This window comes from Gossypium hirsutum, chromosome D05 (assembly GCF_007990345.1).
Source record: "Gossypium hirsutum isolate 1008001.06 chromosome D05, Gossypium_hirsutum_v2.1, whole genome shotgun sequence".
NCBI classification, from domain to species: domain Eukaryota; kingdom Viridiplantae; phylum Streptophyta; class Magnoliopsida; order Malvales; family Malvaceae; genus Gossypium; species Gossypium hirsutum.
This window is the reverse complement of record NC_053441.1, coordinates 29118896-29138924: the sequence shown is the minus strand read 5'-3', so window position 1 is coordinate 29138924 and position 20029 is coordinate 29118896. Positions and strand designations below refer to the sequence as shown.

The 20029-nt window shown below is 34.3% G+C and overlaps 3 protein-coding genes across 9 annotated transcripts; 2 read left to right on the top strand and 1 right to left on the bottom strand.

The window, feature by feature from the left end:
• Positions 1–1194: 1194 nt before the first annotated feature.
• LOC121217139 (cytosolic sulfotransferase 14) lies at positions 1195–6526 on the top strand. The gene is made up of 4 exons (XM_041092691.1): positions 1195–1573; positions 4175–4251; positions 5383–5953; positions 6399–6526. The coding sequence occupies exons 1-4, from the start codon at positions 1255–1257 to the stop codon at positions 6524–6526; spliced, it is 1095 nt and encodes a 364-aa protein (XP_040948625.1). The 5' UTR covers positions 1195–1254.
• A 1346-nt stretch (positions 6527–7872) lies between these two features.
• LOC107957445 (cytosolic sulfotransferase 15) lies at positions 7873–8826 on the top strand. The gene has a single exon (XM_016892962.2). The coding sequence runs from the start codon at positions 7873–7875 to the stop codon at positions 8824–8826; it is 954 nt and encodes a 317-aa protein (XP_016748451.2).
• Positions 8827–9607: 781 nt separating this feature from the next.
• LOC107904788 (uncharacterized) lies at positions 9608–16403 on the bottom strand. 7 transcript variants are annotated; one of them, XR_005914187.1, is made up of 5 exons: positions 15885–16294; positions 15666–15755; positions 14853–15306; positions 14659–14770; positions 9608–10146 (listed from the first exon to the last, which is right to left on the bottom strand). XR_005914187.1 is itself a non-coding variant. In XM_016831276.2 (3 exons), the coding sequence occupies exons 1-3, from the start codon at positions 15918–15920 to the stop codon at positions 9978–9980; spliced, it is 315 nt and encodes a 104-aa protein (XP_016686765.1). In that variant the 5' UTR covers positions 15921–16303; the 3' UTR covers positions 9608–9977. The 7 variants fall into 7 exon arrangements, 2 of the variants coding, with proteins under 2 accessions (XP_016686765.1, XP_016686767.1); XR_005914186.1 differs by having other exon boundaries at positions 15666–15775; positions 15885–16290; XR_001686336.2 differs by having other exon boundaries at positions 15666–16333.
• Between the last annotated feature and the right edge of the window lie 3626 nt (positions 16404–20029).

The window sequence follows — 20029 nt, the reverse complement described above, 5'->3', positions numbered from 1 at the left end:
TATAAAAATGTATATAGGTACATATTTGTATATATGGATAAATTATAACAAAATGCATATGTGTATATATATATAAACACATGTATATGTATATATATAACAAAGATTTCAAGTTAAAAAATATATATAAATGAACAAATAATTGCAATAATAATTAATAATAACAGTAATAATATCAAATTATTAAGGAAATAAACAATAATAAAAGGATTAAATTAAACTTTGAAACAAGATTCGGGGTTTAAATCTGTAAATAAGTAAAAGGATGGCCCAGGACTAAAATAGTACACGCTAAAAGGGGGAAGGGCCGATCGGGTAATATTCCCAATCCTAGTACGTAGCATTTCATTGCAGACTAAAATGAACCGTGCGAAAAGTTAAGTGGCCAAATTAAAAAACGAGATGGGACCAGATTATACTGAGGCGCAAAAGAGGAGGGATCTCGCGCGAAATATCCTTTCACAGCAGAAACACGCGGATCCTGAGGGTGGACGGGTCGGGTCGCGGGTCAGGGCCAAAATGACATCGTTTGGGCACCTGACCCCTATTGTCATTTTGGTGTTTGGCTTTTATAGCCGATTTGTTTCCATTTTTCTATTTTTTTTTGCTGCTTGCGTGTTTATTTTCTTCCTGCAGATGATTGATAGGAGACAGTCGACGTGACAGCGGCGGTGGCAGACTTGCGGCGGTGGCGGCTGGTAGGTCAAGGATCAGAAGACCGCACCTAGGGTTAGGTTTAGTTATTTGTTTCTGCTGATAGTGGGCTTGTTGGGCTGAATTGGGCTAGGTCTAGGTGGGTTGGTATTTGGGCTTGGTTTTGTAATTGGGTTCTGAGTTTTGGGCAGTGTTGGGCTTGTTTTGTTTTCTGATTTGGGTTGTGGTGTATTGGGTTTTTGGGCCCCGAACAAATTTGGGTTGTACAATGAACTTAAATCGAAAAGAAAATTAAAGCCTCATATCGCTTGAGACGTAGTGATTCTAGTGTTATAAAATAATCAAATTTGTAGTGATCCAAACTCAATGACTTAGTTGAGCCTCCCATGAACGTGGTGACATCCACCAAATCTTCCACAAAACCAAAATGCTAATAAACTAATCTTCAAAAATGTTGCTTTTTTCAGTAATTTAACCATTGGAAGACGTAATTAAGCTAATAAATAGATATTAAAAAAACAAATTATTTTCAGCACCTGTGATTTTTGAGCAAGAATATTATATATACTGATTGTGCTAAATCATTGCAATTACAATATTATGGAGAGCAAGGAAAGTAGCCTGGAAACATCCACCCCAAATGTCTCACCTTCTGCTGCAGCATCTAATGCATATGCGCTAGGTTTAACCCAATTCCAAGGCTTTTGGATCCCTTCTTCTCGTGTTCCCACTTCATCCATAATCTCATTTCAGAAATATTTCCAGGCTCTTGATGATGATATCATTGTTGCCTCTAAGCCCAAAGCTGGCACCACTTGGCTCAAGGCTTTGGTGTTTACAATTGTCAACCGTCATTCTTATACGCTCTCAAATATCCCTTTGAACTCTGTAAATCCTCATCAACTGATTCAATTTTTTTAGATCAAGCTTTATAGGGAAAACTCTAATCCCGATCTCTCTAAAATCCCATCCCCAAGGTTGTTTTCTACTCATCTACTTATATAACTAGAATTATATTGTAAAGTTTAACCATTAAAATTTTAAAATATTAATTATATACAAAAGCATAAAAGTATATAAAACAAAATTTAATTTTCCACTACATATACCTAATTTTATCCAAAAAAGAAAAAAATTGTTGATAATTTTATTCAAAATTTAAGGTAATTAATTTTTCAATTCTAAATGAATTTTATTTTTGGTAAGTGAGTAAAATTTTAGTAAATAAAAATTAAAAGTTTTGAGAGTCAAACTCTCAAATAGAAACACCCACAAATTATAGAAAGAGAAAACCACACATCTCCAATGAAACTCACTAAACAAACAAAGACCATCTAAAACACACCTTCAATATCACTAATAAAAGCTTCAACCATACTTCACTACTAGTAATCACACTTCACAAATTCTGTAACCACAATAAAACTCCACAAATACCACTGAACGCAAAGCCAACAAGAAGTTCCAATTGGATCCACTATGTTACTTGCCTTCTTGAATACCTTTAACGACCAACACCTACTCCACTCATATAAAAAAACTGCTGAAATCTTCATATAAGAATTTGTCAAGTCACAATCTCGACCAAAACATCCACAGCATTATCTTCATCACCCTCCAAATTTTTTCTGCATCTCGAAACATACCTATTTCCTATTTCTAGAAACAAATTCTGTTAGAGACTCCTTACTAATCCTACCATCAAACTCTATCGACTTTGTCACTTTTATCTGCGCTTTCAACTTCCTCAACTTTGCGGCTCCTCTCTTAGCCATAGTATTAGACTTGCTCATGGGTAAGGCTACACGTCCAAGCCTGAAAGTCCACCCAACAAATAAGAGGGTTTGGACAAAATATAAGGCCCGAAAAATGAGCTTAGTAAAATTTAAGGCTCATTTTCTATATGGGAAGGGCCTTCGACAAGATTTTTTTGTCCAAATCTAACCCTGCCAACCAATTTTTCAAAATATATAATAAAAAACAATTTAAATTATTATTGAGAATAATATCAAATCATTCAAGTTTATTTTAAATATTAATATTTCCTTATTATATCAATATTGGCAGTACACAATGGTAGGACTAATACCGATCGAGATCTACAATTATTTCAATTTACTATCAATAGGAAATATTTCGATCAATAGGAATGATACCAAAACAGAATTAACGACCTTGATAAAAGACAATATAGTTGGAATCCAATGATAGAAATTGAAAAAGAGAAAACCCCAAAAGCCACTTGAAATAAAATACGATGTGAACCATTGCCTTCACAATTACAAATCAGATTCTAAAAGAAACTAAAATACCTTGATAAAAGTACCGAGAGTTTTATTGCAACTCATATTTTAAGGAAATTATTCTACACGTATCCAACTCATCATATTTTACAAATGCAATCTAATTTGGCAAAATCTAAACTCCATCAAAATCTGAATATAGAATTAACTTGGAGAATCTAATATGATAATGGATTAGTTGGCTAAACTACATCATTGTTGATCTAATTATGGTTTTTTTAATCACCCAATTATCATTATTTTTTAGTCACCTAATTAATTAAAATTATTTTTCTTTTTGCTCATTTCCGTTAAATCTCTAACAGGTAGGTAATGTGACAGTTAAAAAAATTAGTATAATAATAAATTTAGTCCTCAATTTTTACATATTAAATTAATTTAATTATCATTTTTTTAAAAATTAATCTTCAAAATTTACAAATAATCTTTAAAATTTACCTTCTTCTCCCACTTCCTCTACCTCCACTACTATCATTGCCTCACCACCACCTCTTACTCCACTTTCCTCAAAAAAAAAACTTTTTTTTCTTCTATTTGAACCTAATTTATCATTAAATAATCATCCATCATTGCATCCTTACCAAAATCATCAGCCGCAAGTTTCAACATTGATTCCAATCCCTTTACTGTCTCTTTGGTCTGTTCTCTGAGTTTATCAAGAGCCTCAACGAAATGGGATAACTTTAAAAACTTTTGCTTTCCCTTTTTCTTTAAAACAATGAAGGTAGATGAAGGATTGCTAGGCACTCATTGACAACCTGTTTTAACCAAGAAATAATCTTCTCCTTTCCTAGATTGAGCAGCATGCTCGTATCTCACGCTTGGCTTATTCATCTCTCTGCTTATAAATGCTACCAGAGGCATCAACTCATGACCATGACTCCTGCCTCTTCCAGATGCCATATTCTGCCACCCCCAAGGTTAATTAATGGCCCCAAACTCAACAACCCATTGTTGCCTTCTCAATCACAATCTCAAAACTACAAGCATCTTCTTCCAATTCACTTAATTATTACATATGAAATTCACTCCCTTTAATATTCACCTGCAGTGAAAACTCAAATTGTCAATGTTAGAAGCAAAGATACTTAATTTTCCAAATACAAAATTAAGTCTAGAAAGATGACAACAAACAAGGAAGTGAAGGAAGGTAAAGTTTCCAGCAAAAAATGTCTGGTTTAACGTTTTGTGCAAGTTGAGTTTTTTTTTTTTTAAAGATGGAGGAGGTGAAGTTAGAGGTGGCTGTAGTGGCGGAGGTAACAATGGTAATGGCAGTGGGGAAGAAGAAGAGGAGGTAAATTTTGAGGATTAATTTTTTTAAAATTATGATTAAATCGATATAATATGTAAAAATTGATGATTAAATTTATTATTATATTTTTTTTAACTGCTACGTCATTTTCTGTTAGAGATTTAACGATTCATCTAGTAAGGTAATTGGTATTGGTACTGTTAAAATTAGGATACACAATGGGACGATTAGGACACTCTTAGATTCAGGTATGTACCTGATTTACGAAAGAATCTCATCTCCTTGAGTATTTTAGACTTGAAAGGATGCAGAATCAACATCGAGTCAAGCGGCATTAAAAGTATCTCGTGGAGCTCTCGTTTTGTTAAAAGGTAAAAGAACTGGCAGTCTTTATATTCTGGAAGGTTCTACAGTGATCGGTGAAATCGGACGTCCCTCGTCCATTACAGAGTCGAAGTTAACTCATTTGGAGCGAAGGCAACTTGGTCATACTAAGGAAAAATGTATGCCCGTTTCGTTGAAGAGAGGTTCTCTTTTGGATGCAGGTTTTAAAAAGTTAGGGCACTGTGTTCGTGAAAATCAGACTCGGGTTAGTTTTGATTCGGCAGTGTACAAGTCGAAGGCTAGAAGTCTTCCAGTTTCTAAGCACAGATTCGACTCAGTTAATTCCCTACATAGTTCAAGATAGGCTCATGGCGGGCTTTGGCAAAGATTGCGTTGTAGAAATATGAGTCAAGGTGGAGATTTGTTAAGTATGACTCCTATTTTTAGTCAAATTTGAAAAATAATCTTCTAGTTAAACTCTGTTAATTTGTTTCAATCAAACACTGATTAGTTTAGATTATTTTATTATTATTTGACATATGAATTTAGCCTATAAATAGGCTCTTTTACAACCTTAGTAAAAACACCCATTAGAGATTAGAACTCATAACACATTTAGAGAATTTTGTATTTACATTTTGAAAGTTCTTTGTTTTCGGGTTTTCGGGGTTTAGTTTTATCTCCATCTTTTGTACTCTTCGTTCTTTTGCCATTATAGTAAAATTATATTTGCCTGTGGTTTTTTATCCTCTTTGGAGGGATTTTTCCACATTAAATTTGTGTGTTCAATTTCTCAATTTATTCCGCTATTTTTGTTACTTATTGCTTAATCGGGTCGATCCATAACAGCTCTTAAATACCCTTTTGAACTCTGCAAATCCTCATCAACTAATTTCACATTTTGAAATCAAATTTTATAAGGAAAACCCTAATCTCGATCTCTCTAAAATCCCATCCCCAAGGGTGTTTTCTACTCATCTCCCGTATTCAATGCTAGTCGATTCCATCAAACGTTCAAATTGCCGGATTGTTTATATAACCCGTAATCCGTTTGATATCGTTGTCTCACTTTGGCACTTTGTAAGAGGCGTGCATAATTTGCCTGATTGGCCATTGGAGGACTGTTTTGAGATGTTTTGCAGAGGTGAAGAATCGTATGGACCCTTTTGGGACCATGCTTTAGGATACTGGAACATGAGTGTGGAGAAGCCATCGAATATATTGTTTATGAGATATGAAGAACTGAAGGAAGATTCAGTGGCTCAAACAAAGAGATTGGCTGAATTCTTAAGATTTCCTTTCTCCTTGGAAGAAGAGAAAACAGGTGTGGTTAACCAAATTATTGATTTTTGCAGTTTCAACAATTTGAAAGATTTGGAGGTCAACAAAACTGGGAAGATGCCAAGATCTATAATACCTAGTAGACCTGTCCATGGGCCGGGCAGCCCGGCCCGACGGCCCGCTCGAAATATGGGAGGGTTCGGGTAAAAATATAGGTCCGAAATATGGGCTTGGACAAAAAAAAGAGGCCCGTTTAAAAAAAGGGCCGGGCCTCGGGCACCACTTTTTTGGCCCGAGCCAGGCTCGGCCCGGCCCGAATATAATAAATATATTTTTTATTTTTATTTTTAAAATTTAAAATACTTTTAAAATACTTTTATTTTTATTTTTATATTTTTAAAATAATTTTTTAATGTTTATTAAAAATGGGCTGGGTCGGGCCGGGTCGGGCCCGGGCTTATAATATTTTCCCGGGCCGGGCCTGGACAAAATTTTAGACCCATATTTCAGGCCGGGCCGAGCCGGGCCCGGGCCTAGGAGGCGGGCCGAAATTTTTTTCTGGGCTCGGCCCGGCCAATGGACAGGTCTAATACCTAGTCATAGGAGTGGGAAAGTGGGTGATTATATTAATCATCTCTCTCCTACTGCTGTGGAACGTTTAAGCAATGTTTTGAAAGAAAAACTAAGTGAATCTAGTTTAACTTTCAACTAAGTTGCTTAATAACATTTGTTTATGTTATATCCAATATTTTCCTTTTTTTTTTTTTGTAAACTTGTTTCTTATCTACCTTTTATTTCTTCTAATAAAATTATATTTTCAGCTTCAAACTTTTAAAAAGGTTGATTTTATAAATAAATAAAAAAAATCGACGGATGGTGGATCTTTCATACATACCTAAATGTGTATAGGTAAACCAATTCGAAGGTTGGACTATTCATCTAATCTAGTAAACCCAATTCACTTAAGTCATGCTTCAGTTAAACCTTTTAATGAGTTGAGTTAATTTAGTCAATTTATTACTTAATAATTAATAACAGTATTTTTGTTGAATTGAACCCAAAAAATATATAATATATAACAATAAATTTTAATAATATTTATCATCTATAAATAGAAAATATTTGACATTTGATAAATGGTCGAGCCATGAACAATTCTACATGTATGTGTATTTTGGTTGCTAATCTTTGTAATGTTCTTATGAACTTTCTTCGAAAGACCGAGTAAATATATAAATATATATTAGATTTATTTTAGAAAACATATTTATAAAAAGTGGGAAAAGATAAAAGTGCATCATAATACTATTGGTTATAATTTAAAGGAAAAAATGATACCAATTAAATCATTTTAACCAACACGAATCTTATAAATGTTTGGTCCTAATTTTATGGCACATAACTTTTTTCTTCCTTTCCGGAACGTGAGGTGAGTGAATAAAGAGTAGAGAACATAGGGAAGAAATGAAAGACTATAATGAATTATTTTAATCCTTCGCCTAGCAGCAGTACAAAATCATGTATCAGAAAATTAGGGATTTTGGCTTTTCTTTATTTTTATATTAATAATAAATTTCAAATATTTTTGAAATTATTAAATATTATTATTTTTCTAAGCAATTAAAGATATTTCATTAGAACAAAAAAGATAATAAAGTGCATCAAGGCACACAATACCCCAACCCAGATCAACTTTTTTTTTTCTCAGCAAAAATATTTTCTTAAAGATGAACTTAAATCGAAAAGAAAATTAAAGCCTCATATCGCTTGAGACGTAGTGATTCTAGTGTTATAAAATAATCAAATTTGTAGTGATCCAAACTCAATGACTTAGTTGAGCCTCCCATGAACGTGGTGACATCCACCAAATCTTCCACAAAACCCAAATGCTAATAAACTAATATTTAAAAATGTTGCTTTTTTCAGTAATTTAACCATTGGAAGACGTAATTAAGCTAATAAATAGATATTAAAAGAACCCATTATTCAAGCACCTGTGATTTTTGAGCAAGAATATTATATATACTGATTGTGCTAAATCATTGCAATTACAATATTATGGAGAGCAAGGAAAGTAGCCTGGAAACATCCACCCCAAATGTCTCACCTTCTACTGCAGCATCTAATGCATATGCGATAGGTTTAACCCAATTCCAAGGCTTTTGGATCCCTTCTTCTCGTGTTCCCACTTCATCCATAATCTCATTTCAGAAATATTTCCAGGCTCTTGATGATGATATCATTGTTGCCTCTAAGCCCAAAGCTGGCACCACTTGGCTCAAGGCTTTGGTGTTTACAATTGTCAACCGTCATTCTTATACGCTCTCAAATACCCCTTTGAACTCTGCAAATCCTCATCAACTGATTCCATTTTTTGAGATCAAGCTTTATAGGGAAAACTCTAATCCTGATTTCTCTAAAATCCCATCCCCAAGGTTGTTTTCTACTCATCTCCCGTATCCAATGCTAGCCGATTCCATCAAACATTCAAATTGCCGAATTATTTATATAACCCGTAATCCGTTTGACATCGTTGTCTCACTTTGGCACTTTTTTAGATTTATGGATGATTGGCCAGTGGAAGACTGTTTTGAGATGTTTTGCAGAGGTGAAGAAGGGTATGGACCCTTTTGGGACCATGTTTTGGGGTACTGGAACATGAGTTTGGAGAAGCCATCGAATGTATTGTTCTTGAGATATGAAGAGTTGAAGGAAGATCCAGTGGCTCAAACAAAGAGATTGGCTGAATTCTTAGGATTTCCTTTCTCCATAGAAGAAGAGAAAACAGGTGTGGTTAACCAAATTGTTGATTTTTGCAGTTTCAAAAATTTGAAAGATTTGGAGGTCAACAAAACTGGAAAAATGGCAGAAACAATATTACCTAATAATAAGTTATTTTTCAGGAGTGGAAAAGTGGGTGATTATGTTAATTATCTCACTCCTACTGCTGTGGAACGTTTCAATAACATTTTAGAAGAAAAATTAAGTGGATCTGGTTTAACATTCAAGTAATTTTTTTAGTAAGATTTGCTCTCAGAACCAAGTTACGGATTGCATGGCTAAAATAGCTACTCAGCTTGTTAGTTTAAAACAATTTGTTGCTCTTCCAGATATAGTAAAAAACATTTTGTTAGAATACCATAATAAAACCTTAGTATTATAATGAAACTAGTGGTTGTAATCGCATAGTTGATGTTTCTTTTCTACCAAAAAAAAATGCCATGTACAAAGTTTTTCCTTTATTGTAAAATGTTGTATTTTTTCCTTTTGTTTTATGTCTACCTTTTGTGTGTTGATGTGTTCCGCATCAAGTTACCTTTTTTTCTAATAAATTTACGTTTTCAGCATGACTTTTCTAACATTATTAGTTTCCTGAAATTTGAGCATTTGATAGTAATGAAATTTAGCTGAAATTGCATTCTTTGCTTTGAATCATTCCATTATCTGTAGTTGCATCCAGATAATATTTTTTATAAATATAATATGTATATCTAATCCATTTGACAGTTTACTTATATAACTAGAATTATATTGTAAAGTTTAACCATTAAAATTTTAAAATATTAATTATATACAAAAGCATAAAAGTATATAAAACAAAATTTAATTTTCCACTACATACACCTAATTTTATCCAAAAAAGAAAAAAAAATTGTTGATAATTTTATTCAAAATTTAAGGTAATTAATTTTTCAATTCTAAATGAATTTTATTTTTGGTAAGTGAGTAAAATTTTAGTAAATAAAAATTAAAAGTTTTGAGAGTCAAACTCTCAAATAGAAACACCCACAAATTATAGAAAGAGAAAACCACACATCTCCAATGAAACTCACTAAACAAACAAAGACCATCTAAAACACACCTTCAATATCACTAATAAAAGCTTCAACCATACTTCACTACTAGTAATCACACTTCACAAATTCTGTAACCACAATAAAACTCCACAAATACCACTGAACGCAAAGCCAACAAGAAGTTCCAATTGGATCCACTATGTTACTTGCCTTCTTGAATACCTTTAACGACCAACACCTACTCCACTCATATAAAAAAACTGCTGAAATCTTCATATAAGAATTTGTCAAGTCACAATCTCGACCAAAACATCCACAGCATTATCTTCATCACCCTCCAAATTTTTTCTGCATCTCGAAACATACCTATTTCCTATTTCTAGAAACAAATTCTGTTAGAGACTCCTTACTAATCCTACCATCAAACTCTATCGACTTTGTCACTTTTATCTGCGCTTTCAACTTCCTCAACTTTGCGGCTCCTCTCTTAGCCATAGTATTAGACTTGCTCATGGGTAAGGCTACACGTCCAAGCCTGAAAGTCCACCCAACAAATAAGAGGGTTTGGACAAAATATAAGGCCCGAAAAATGAGCTTAGTAAAATTTAAGGCTCATTTTCTATATGGGAAGGGCCTTCGACAAGATTTTTTTGTCCAAATCTAACCCTGCCAACCAATTTTTCAAAATATATAATAAAAAACAATTTAAATTATTATTGAGAATAATATCAAATCATTCAAGTTTATTTTAAATATTAATATTTCCTTATTATATCAATATTGGCAGTACACAATGGTAGGACTAATACCGATCGAGATCTACAATTATTTCAATTTACTATCAATAGGAAATATTTCGATCAATAGGAATGATACCAAAACAGAATTAACGACCTTGATAAAAGACAATATAGTTGGAATCCAATGATAGAAATTGAAAAAGAGAAAACCCCAACACCACTTGAAATAAAATAAGATCTGAACCATTGCCTTCACAATTACAAATCGGATTCTAAAAGAAACTAAAATACCTTGATAAAATGAAAGTATCCTCCATAAATAAAAAGTTAAAAGTTATTATAAACTAAGTCTGCCGAATTTGGTACGTTTCCTTTTGTCTGTCGACTTGGCACGAAACCCTAATTTTCTTAATTATTCTTTAGATTTTATTGTGGCTGTATCAGGTTGTGGAATCAGTATGGAGGATGCAATGGCAAATATGAAGTTGATAGACGATGAGGAGGAAGAGATTCAGGAAATTGTAGGAGTGGAAACTTTTGTTTATCAGTTTTGCCTGGTGGGTCGTTGCTTAACTGATAGCGTTGTTCATTTCCCATCACTGCGTAATACCATGGCGGATCTTTGGCATCCAATTGGAGGGATCTGTATTACGGATTTGGGGGAGAAAAGGTATATGTTTCAATTTTTTAATAAAATTGATTTGGAAAGGGTGTCTGCAGGGAGACCGTGGTTTTTTAATAACCACTTACTTATACTTCAATCAATCTCTGAGGGTGACAACCCGGCAGTAATGGATCTAAAATTCACCGAGTTTTGGATCCAAGTTCATGATTTACCGCCAGGATCGATGAACGAATCAATGGCAAAACAATTTGGTAATTTCTGCGAAAAATTCATTGAGTATGATACTTCTATACCAACACTAGGTTCTCAATTTTACTTACGCACACGAGTCCATTTGGATGTTACTGCCCCGCTAAAATGTAAAAGGAAAGTTTTGTTTGGAAAATCCTTGGTGGTATATGCTAGGTTTAAATATGAGAAGTTAAGCCTGTTTTGTTTCATCTGTGGAAGATTAGGACACGGGGAAAGTTTTTTCCCCCTTCGACTCCAAATTGAGCCTTCAAAAATTACCTTTGGTTGGGACTTATCATTGCGGGTAGCAACTAGACGTCAGAACATGTTGGACAGTAGATGGTTAAGGACAGCGAATGGGATATCGTGTAATTTGGATAATTCGGGAGATTCCAATCAGGGTAATCTCTCATATGAGGGGAACGTGTAAGGGCGCAATGTTAGGGGACCTAATGGGAGTCAAAATATAAATCCCAATCTCAAGCAGGCGGGTTCGGGCAATTACAAAGATAATAGTATCTATAATTTGGGGTATGGCGGAGGGGATGTTAGAATGGTCGCTGTTGGGGCTGGATATGGATCTATGGATTTGATATCGAATAAGGAGGAGGACCCTATTGCTCTGGCGGAAGGTTAGAAAAGGCAACGAATCGTGGAGAATACGAGGAAACCATTGGAGACTATTGCTGGACCAGGTGTTATGGATGTATCGGCTAGCTCTAGAGACCAGAGCAACCGAGCTCAATGAAAATCCTAAGCTGGAACATTCGTGGGTTGGGGAGGCCACGAACTGTTAAAAGTCTCCGGAATAAGTTACGAGCCATAAATCCTCGTATTTTGTTTCTTATGGAAACGAAATTATGTTCAAAAAGTATGGAGAGGGTACGGATGAGGTGTGGTTTTGAAAATGGGATCGACGTTGGGGCTATAGGCACAAAAGAGGGATTGTCGTTGGGATGGAAAGGTAATGCGTTGGTGCAGCTTAAAAGTTTTTCCTTGTATCATATAGATGTGGAAATTCATGACAATGAATGTGGCGGTACATGGAGGTTTACGGGGTTTTATGGGCATCCGGAGGAAAGAAATAGAGGTGCTTCATGGGATTTACTTCGTCAGTTGAGTCATGATCAAACTATTCCTTGGGTTGTAATGGGAGATTTTAACGAAATTGCGAATTCCTCTGAAAAAGAGGGTGGGCGTCTCCGCTCAGATCGACAAATGAAAGATTTTACTGATGCATTAGAAGATTACGACCTTACAGATTTAGGCTTTTTGAGAAGATGGTTCGTGGTGTGGCTACATCGAGCTGGGTGAATCGTTTTTTAGGGTATCGGATTGAACATTTAAGCCATTCTTTTTCTGATCATTGTCTACTCCTTCTTGATTCCGAGGGTGTTAATAGAAGCAAGGAAGATAGAAATGTGAATATTTTTAGGTTTGAGGCCAAGTGGTGTTTGGATGACTCATTTGAAGCGTTGGTTAAAAAATGGTGGATTGAAAATGATGGTAATGTGCTGGGAAAGTTAGAAAAGTTGGGAGATCAGATACTCCGATGGAAGAAGTCGTCAAGTAGGGCGAAAAAAAAGAAACAATTCGATTTAGAGGATAGATTGCCCATATTGTATAATCAGGATATCAACGATGACATATTGGTCGAGATCACAGAAGTTCAATTGGGACTTAATTTAGAAGCTGATAAGGAAGAATTTTATTGGGAGCAACGTGCTCGTACGAATTGGCTAAAGAATGGTGATCGTAACACTAGTTTTTTTCCATAAGCTGGCTGTGCAACGTCACCTCCGGAGAAGAATAACGGAGCTGCAGGATGATTATGGGCGACAAGCGAATTCGAATGAAGAGTTTGTATAGATAGCATCTATTTATTTTGGCAATCTCTTCTCGGCTTCTGATGCGGGTTCAGATGAACATTTATTTGGGTTAGTGGAGGAAAAAGTGACGGAGAGTATGAATGAGGACTTGCTAAAGGAGTTCACTGAAGAGGAGATCACGATGGCTGTTAAGCAGATGGCACCATTGAAAGCACCGATGGCACCATTGAAAGCACCCGGAGTGGATGGGTATCATGCTATATTTTTTCATGCTATATTTTTTCAGAAGTACTGGCACATTGTGGGGGTGGATGTTTCTCAATTTTACTTAGCAGTTCTAAATGGGGAAGCTGAATTAGGTGAGCTCAATAAAACACGTATCATCTTAATTCCAAAAATTGATAAGCCAAAAGATATGTCACATTTTAGGCCCATAAGTCTTTGTAATGTTGTTTATAAAATTATTGCGAGAGTTCTGGTGAACCGGATGAGTACCATGTTGAGGCATTGTATCAATGAGGCACAAGGGGCGTTTATTCCAGGGCGGTTAATCTCGGACAACGTGTTAATTGCTTATGAGGTGTTACACTCTCTGAAAATGAAGAAACGCGGTAAGAAGGGTAACTTTGCACTCAAATTGGACATGAGTAAAGCATATGATCGAGTTGAATGGGATTTTTTTGCTGGGATGATGAAGCAATTGGGGTTTCATATGGAATGGATTGTTCTTATTATGCGCTGTGTTTGTTCTATCTCATACTTGGTTTGTCTTAATGGTGTTCAGGGTGAGTGGTTTTCTCCCTCGAGGGGGTTAAAGGCAGGGAGACCCTCTCAGCCCTTTTTTGTTTCTGATCTATGCAGAGGGTTTTTCAGCGCTTATTAATGATGTGAGAAACGAAAGACGATTGATGGGCGCAACTGTTGGGAGAGAGATTCGCTGTGAATCATTTGTTTTTTGCGGATGATTGTATTATTTTTGGAGATGCCTCTTCTAAGGGAGCGAGAGTTGTACGGGAGATAATTTGTGAGTATGAGAAAGGTTTAGGGCAACGGGTGAATTTTGATAAGTCACTAATCTACTTTGGAGCGAATGTGCAAGCGGAGGTGAAGGAGGATATTGTTAATCAGCTTGGTGTCCAGTTGGCTCCTAATCTAGAAAAGTATCTAGGATTGCCTATGATGGTGGGTAAGAATAAAAATTGGGCTTTCGCAAGTTATGTGGACAGATTCAGGAAAAGAGTTGAAGGGTGGAGTCTGCGCTATCTGTCGATGGGGGGAAGGAGGTGTTCATTAAATCGGTTCTGCAGGCTACATCAATTTATGCGATGCAATGCTTCCTATTACCAAAGTCTTTATGTGAAAAGCTTGAAGGTATTATGAATAGGTTTTGGTGGACTAATAATAGAACGTCAAGAGGTATTCGTTAGAGTTCGTGGGAAAAGCTTTGCAAACCAAAAAACTTTGGGGGAATGGGATTTAAAAATATGTTTCTTTTTAATAAAGCGTTGTTAGCAAAACAGGTCTGGCACATTTTGACCCGACCTAGCTGCCTTTTAGCTAAAGTGTTTAAAGCCCGTTACTTTCCTTATTCAGATATTTTATCAGCTAAAGTCGGTTCTTACCCCTCATTTACCTAGAGAAGTATCTGCAGTGCTCGTGACGTGATCCGAGAAGGGATGGTGTGGCGGGTGGGGGACGGTGGGTGCACTAATCTATAGAACGATCCCTGGTTACCTGGAAGGGAAAACAATAGAATTCAAGGTTATGACATTAGTACAGATTGGACAACGGTAAATCACCCTATTGAAGGCAATACCTGGAACAAGGAGGTTATACATAAGCTGTTTGATGATGAAACTGTTAAAAGAATCCTCTCTATACCTATTTTCGTGAGTAGGCCGGAAGACGTGAGGGTTTGGAAGTATGAGGGTTCGGGTGAATATACGGTCAAGAGCGGATACAGGGCCCTCTCTATAGTATTATTATAAAATAGAGCTAACCTATCCTCTATATCGGAGAATTACAAAAAATTCTTTACAGGGCTATGGAATTTAAGTATTCCAGGAAAAATTAAAATACATGTTTGGCGGCTGTTTCACAATTTGGTGCCTCACTACGAAAATCTGGCGCGTCGGACTCTGTGCGTAGCTGTGGTATGTCCATTGTGTAAGAATGAGTTGGAGAATTCTGATCACCTCTTGTGGAGTTGTGATGTTCTGCAGGATATTTGGAACTCGTTATTGGTGCAGAATCCCTCTTTTGAAAGCTCACTGGACCATAAAGAGCGTTTTGTTAAAACGTTTTTGGAAGCGGATGAACGTCATAAAAAGAGTATCATTATATCGATTTGGAGCCTCTGGTATCGCAGAAACAAGCTAGTGCATGAAGAGTTAAATTTTCGAGGCAAGAACTACTGGGTTTTATTAGAGGTTTTGAACAAGAACTAAGCATCAGTAGGGAGATCATCAGCCCTGGTACGGGACTCGTTGGTAAGGCAATTTGGAGACCATTTAACAATGGATTTGTCAAGATTAATTTTGATGCATCCTTTTTGCAAGATTTAAGTTTGGCCGTAACAGCAGTCATGGCTAGAAATCATAAAGGTGAAATTGTTGGAGCGGAGACTTACCTTTTAAATGATGTTGCTGACCCTTTTGTGGCAGAGGCTCGGGCTTGTGAGAGAGCGTTGATTTTTACGCATGCGTTGGGTCTCCAACGGCTGGTGGTGGAAGGGGATGCCTTGTCAGTCATAAAATCCATTAGAAATAGAGAGGTGGGCAAATCGATTATTAGATCGATCGTTTATCACATCCAACAGCTTGATAGGAGTTTTGAAGAGGTTACTTACACATTTGTGCCTCGGGAAGGAAATGAAGCGGCGCATGCTCTAGCCATCGAAGGACGAAGGAGAGAGGCTTATCGGATCTGGGATACTGATGTCCCAAATCTGATTCTACAGGCGGTGAGAAAGGACTGGATTGCGTGGGGACGGAAGTCTCAAGGTTGTTGATGAGTTAGCTTTAAACTTTGGAGAAGGTTCGGTTGAATCTCCAAGAATCTGTTCATAGCTCCAGTGTTTCCTTTCTGTGGGTATCGATGCAGATATAGTGGGAAGCACTTTGGCTGATTTGGGTTGAGGAAGAGCCACTGCTGATGTTCGTTTGGCGTTTCATTTTCTAAAGTGAACTTTCTGCTTTGTTTTGTTCGGTTTTGCTATTTCTTTATTTTGTTGATATTTTCTATGCATGTGTTGAATGCGGAACAGCTGTGTCTTCAAGCTGTGAAATTATATAAATCAGCCTATTTTACAAAAAAAAATACCTTGATAAAAGTACCGAGAGTTTTATTGCAACTCATATTTTAAGGAAATTATTCTACACGTATCCAACTCATCATATTTTACAAATGCAATCTAATTTGGCAAAATCTAAACTCCATCAAAATCTGAATATCGAATTAACTAATATATGAGATGATAATGCATTTGTAGGATTTCCATTTTGGAGAATCTAATATGATAATGGATTAGTTGGCTAAACTACATCATTGTTGATCTAATTATGGTTTTTTTTAATCACCCAATTATCATTATTTTTTAGTCACCTAATTAATTAAAATTATTTTTCTTTTTGCTCATTTCCGTTAAATCGCTAACAGGTAGGTAATGTGACAGTTAAAAAAATTAGTATAATAACAAATTTAGCCCTCAACTTTTCCATGTTAAATTAATTTAATTATAATTTTTTTTAAAAATTAATCTTCAAAATTTACAAATAATTTTTAAAATTTACCTTCTTCTCCTACTTCCTCTACCTCCACTACTATCATTGCCTCACCACCACCTCTTACTCCACTTTCCTTAAAAAAAACTTTTTTTTTCTTCTATTTGAACCTAATTTATCATTAAATAATCATCCATCATTGCATCCTTACCAAAATCATCAGCCGCAAGTTTCAACATTGATTCCAATCCCTTTACAGTCTCTTTGGTCTCTTCTCTGAGTTTATCAAGAGCCTCAATGAAATGGGATAACTTTAAAAACTTTTGCTTTCCCTTTTTCTTTAAAACAAAGAAGGTAGATGAAGGATTGCTAGGCACTCATTGACAACCTGTTTTAACCAAGAAATAATCTTTTCCTTTCCTAGATTGAGTAGCATACTCGTATCTCACGCTTGGCTTATTCATCTCTCTGCTTATAAATGCTACCAGAGGCATCAACTCATGACCATGACTCCTGCCTCTTCCAGATGCCATATTCTGCCACCCCAAGGTTAATTAATGGCCCCAAACTCAACAACCCATTGTTGCCTTCTCAATCACAATCTCAAAACTACAAGCATCTTCTTCCAATTCACTTAATTATTAAATATGAAATTCACTCCCTTTAATATTCACCTGCAGTGAAAACTCAAATTGTCAATGTTAGAAACAAAGATACTTAATTTTCCAAATACAAAATTAAGTTTAGAAAGATGACAACACACAAGGAAGTGAAGGAAGGTAAAGTTACCTGCAAACAATGTTTGGTTTAACATTTTGTGCAAGTTAAGGTTTTTTTTTTTTTTTAAAGATGGAAGAGGTGAAGTTAGAGGTGGTTGTGGTGGCGGAGGTAACCATGGTAGTGGCAGTGGGGAAGAAGAAGAGGAGGTAAATTTTGAGGATTAATTTTTTAAAATTATGATTAAATCGATATAATATGTAAAAGTTGATGATTAAATTTATTATATTATTTTTTTAACTGCCATGTCATTCTCGGTTAAAGATTTAACTATACTTAATAGAAATGGGCAAAAAAAATATTAATTAGTTGGGTGAACAAATTAAAAAAATTTAATAGTTGAGTGAAAAAAAATTAAGTAATTAAAATAAAAAATTTATAATTGAGTGAAAAAAGAAAATTGAGTGGCTTGCATTGTAGTTTACTTTATATATAACATTGTTATTGTTAAAAACATAATAATTTTTATTTCTATGAAAAATGATAAAGCAACAGTAGGAGAAGTCAAATCATATAATTGTGCATGTTGTTTTAAAAGCTACTTTTCTGGTAGAATAAAAATAATAAAAAATAGTATAAAATTAGATCTATTTATGGGTTAGGCCATCGAGCTTGAAGTGAGAGAATTTTAATAAAAATATAGCAATATCATATCATATCATATTATATAGCAATATGATAGTTGCAGTTTAGGATTTCAAAACCTAGTTTTCATAATTTTGATTAAAAAATTTAAGATAATGTTTAGTATGTCAAGTTTTATTTATTTTTCTTGTAAACTAATTTTCTTTCGAGGAGCTACTTTCCCTTGACAGTTGATTTCCCATGAACATATGAAAAAAAACAAAATAAAAACTATTGTCTTCTTTCTCCAACTTGATTTTTTCTATTACTTCAACAAATTTTTCGTAAGTTTTTTTCTTCCTAATTTTATTTTTCATATGCATATTTAATGATCTATCTAGTATACTATTTACATATTATCTTTATTTTTTTATTGTTTTTAACTCTTTTTTTAAGTATATTAATTGAAATTTTAATTTTATTATAGTCTTTATGAATTTTTTGAGCAAAATGGAAAAAAATTAAAGTTTAGGTTAAACTCACTTATTTAATCATAATTTTTTTTTTGCATGGTTTACCTTTAAATTATTTATAGTTTTGTTCAAAGGATTCGTTAGAATCAACTTTTTTTATATTCTTATGAGTCAGCCTTTAGCTAAAATAAAATGTGATTTCAAGTATTTTTTAAATTTATTCCAAAACAAGTTTATATATACTTAATTTTATATATGCATTATTATATTTAGAAATATATATATGCAAGACAAATTTGAAATAATTTTGCTTTCAATTAAAATTATAAATTAAAAAAATTATTTTAAAATTAACATATTAATATTTATTATTAAATATTTAATCCAAATATTTGTTAATAATAAAGTTTATTATGAAAATTAATACATGAATATTATTTTTTCTTTAATAAGGGTAAGTTCATAAATTATCGCTACATTCCTAAGAAAGTGCTTAATGAATCAAACGTAATGATGTAACTTTCATGATATTTTAATTAATACCTTCCAATGTATATCAAATGTTATAAAGTCACATTCATAGTAACTGCATTCCCAGCTATTACATTTCAAAAAATCACATTCCATTAGAATCATAACATCAGAAAATACCGAACGCTACCTAAGATGAACCATCCAATATGAAATTAACATTCCAAATAAGTATATTTTTTTAAAAAAATCAAGTTAGGGTTGTCGAAACCATTTTTTGTAAAATGGTCGATTTTTATTTATGAAAACAAAAAAAATGAAAATAAGAGTCGCCACCAATCCTTTTTATTGAGGTGTGATCAGATCACCTCGTAATTGATCGTTTTAATAAAATGCTTTGATTTACTAAAACAATGATTTTGGTCTACGAAATTCAAGAAAACGAGCTAGGGAGTCGGTTACGTACGAGGAAGGATTAGCACCTTCGTTACGCCCAATGGTACCTAGTTAATTAATTAGTGCCTTAGTGTCGAGAATTGAAAGCTTTAAAGAGATTTAAAATACGATCCTTTGCTAAAATATTGAAATTTTTTTAGAAAGGGGCATATTTCACGTTAATCGAGAAAAAGAATTATGTCTCGTAAGTTATGACACAATGTCTCAAATTCCTGATATGAGAATGAACACCGAAAAATTTACTTATTTGAAATATATTTAATTATCTCGATATTAGAAAGAAATCATATTCCTTAAGTTGGAACACGATTTTTCTTAATTCCCGAGAATATTTAAAACCTATGTTTAAAAGAGGTTTGTGTATACGGATTTATCGAGAAAATCAAAACCTCGTAAGTTGGGGTACGACTTTTCGAATCTCAAAATACGAACAGTGCTTATTTTAAAAAACCGCAATTGTATGTGTTGAGTAAAAGATTAATGTAACACCAATTTGTTGTAAAAAATAAATCACGATGATAATAAAAGAA

What these genes read in the sequence shown, in the direction of transcription:
- LOC121217139 (XM_041092691.1), top strand. Translation starts at nt 1,255, where the DNA reads ATGGAGAGCAAGGAAAGTAGCCTGGAAACATCCACCCCAAATGTCTCA. An exon ending in GTGGGGAAGAAGAAGAGGAG is followed by an intron (nt 4,252 to 5,382) that starts GTAAATTTTGAG and finishes GATCCATAACAG; the next exon opens with CTCTTAAATACCCTTTTGAA. An exon ending in GCCAAGATCTATAATACCTA is followed by an intron (nt 5,954 to 6,398) that starts GTAGACCTGTCC and finishes GCCAATGGACAG; the next exon opens with GTCTAATACCTAGTCATAGG.
- LOC107957445 (XM_016892962.2), top strand. Translation starts at nt 7,873, where the DNA reads ATGGAGAGCAAGGAAAGTAGCCTGGAAACATCCACCCCAAATGTCTCA.
- LOC107904788 (XM_016831276.2), bottom strand. Translation starts at nt 15,920, where the DNA reads ATGCGCCGCTTCATTTCCTTCCCGAGGCACAAATGT. An exon ending in CCTTCCCGAGGCACAAATGT is followed by an intron (nt 15,776 to 15,884) that starts GTAAGTAACCTC and finishes ATGACTGACAAG; the next exon opens with GCATCCCCTTCCACCACCAG. An exon ending in TCAGCAACATCATTTAAAAG is followed by an intron (nt 10,147 to 15,665) that starts GTAAGTCTCCGC and finishes GTGGACTTTCAG; the next exon opens with GCTTGGACGTGTAGCCTTAC.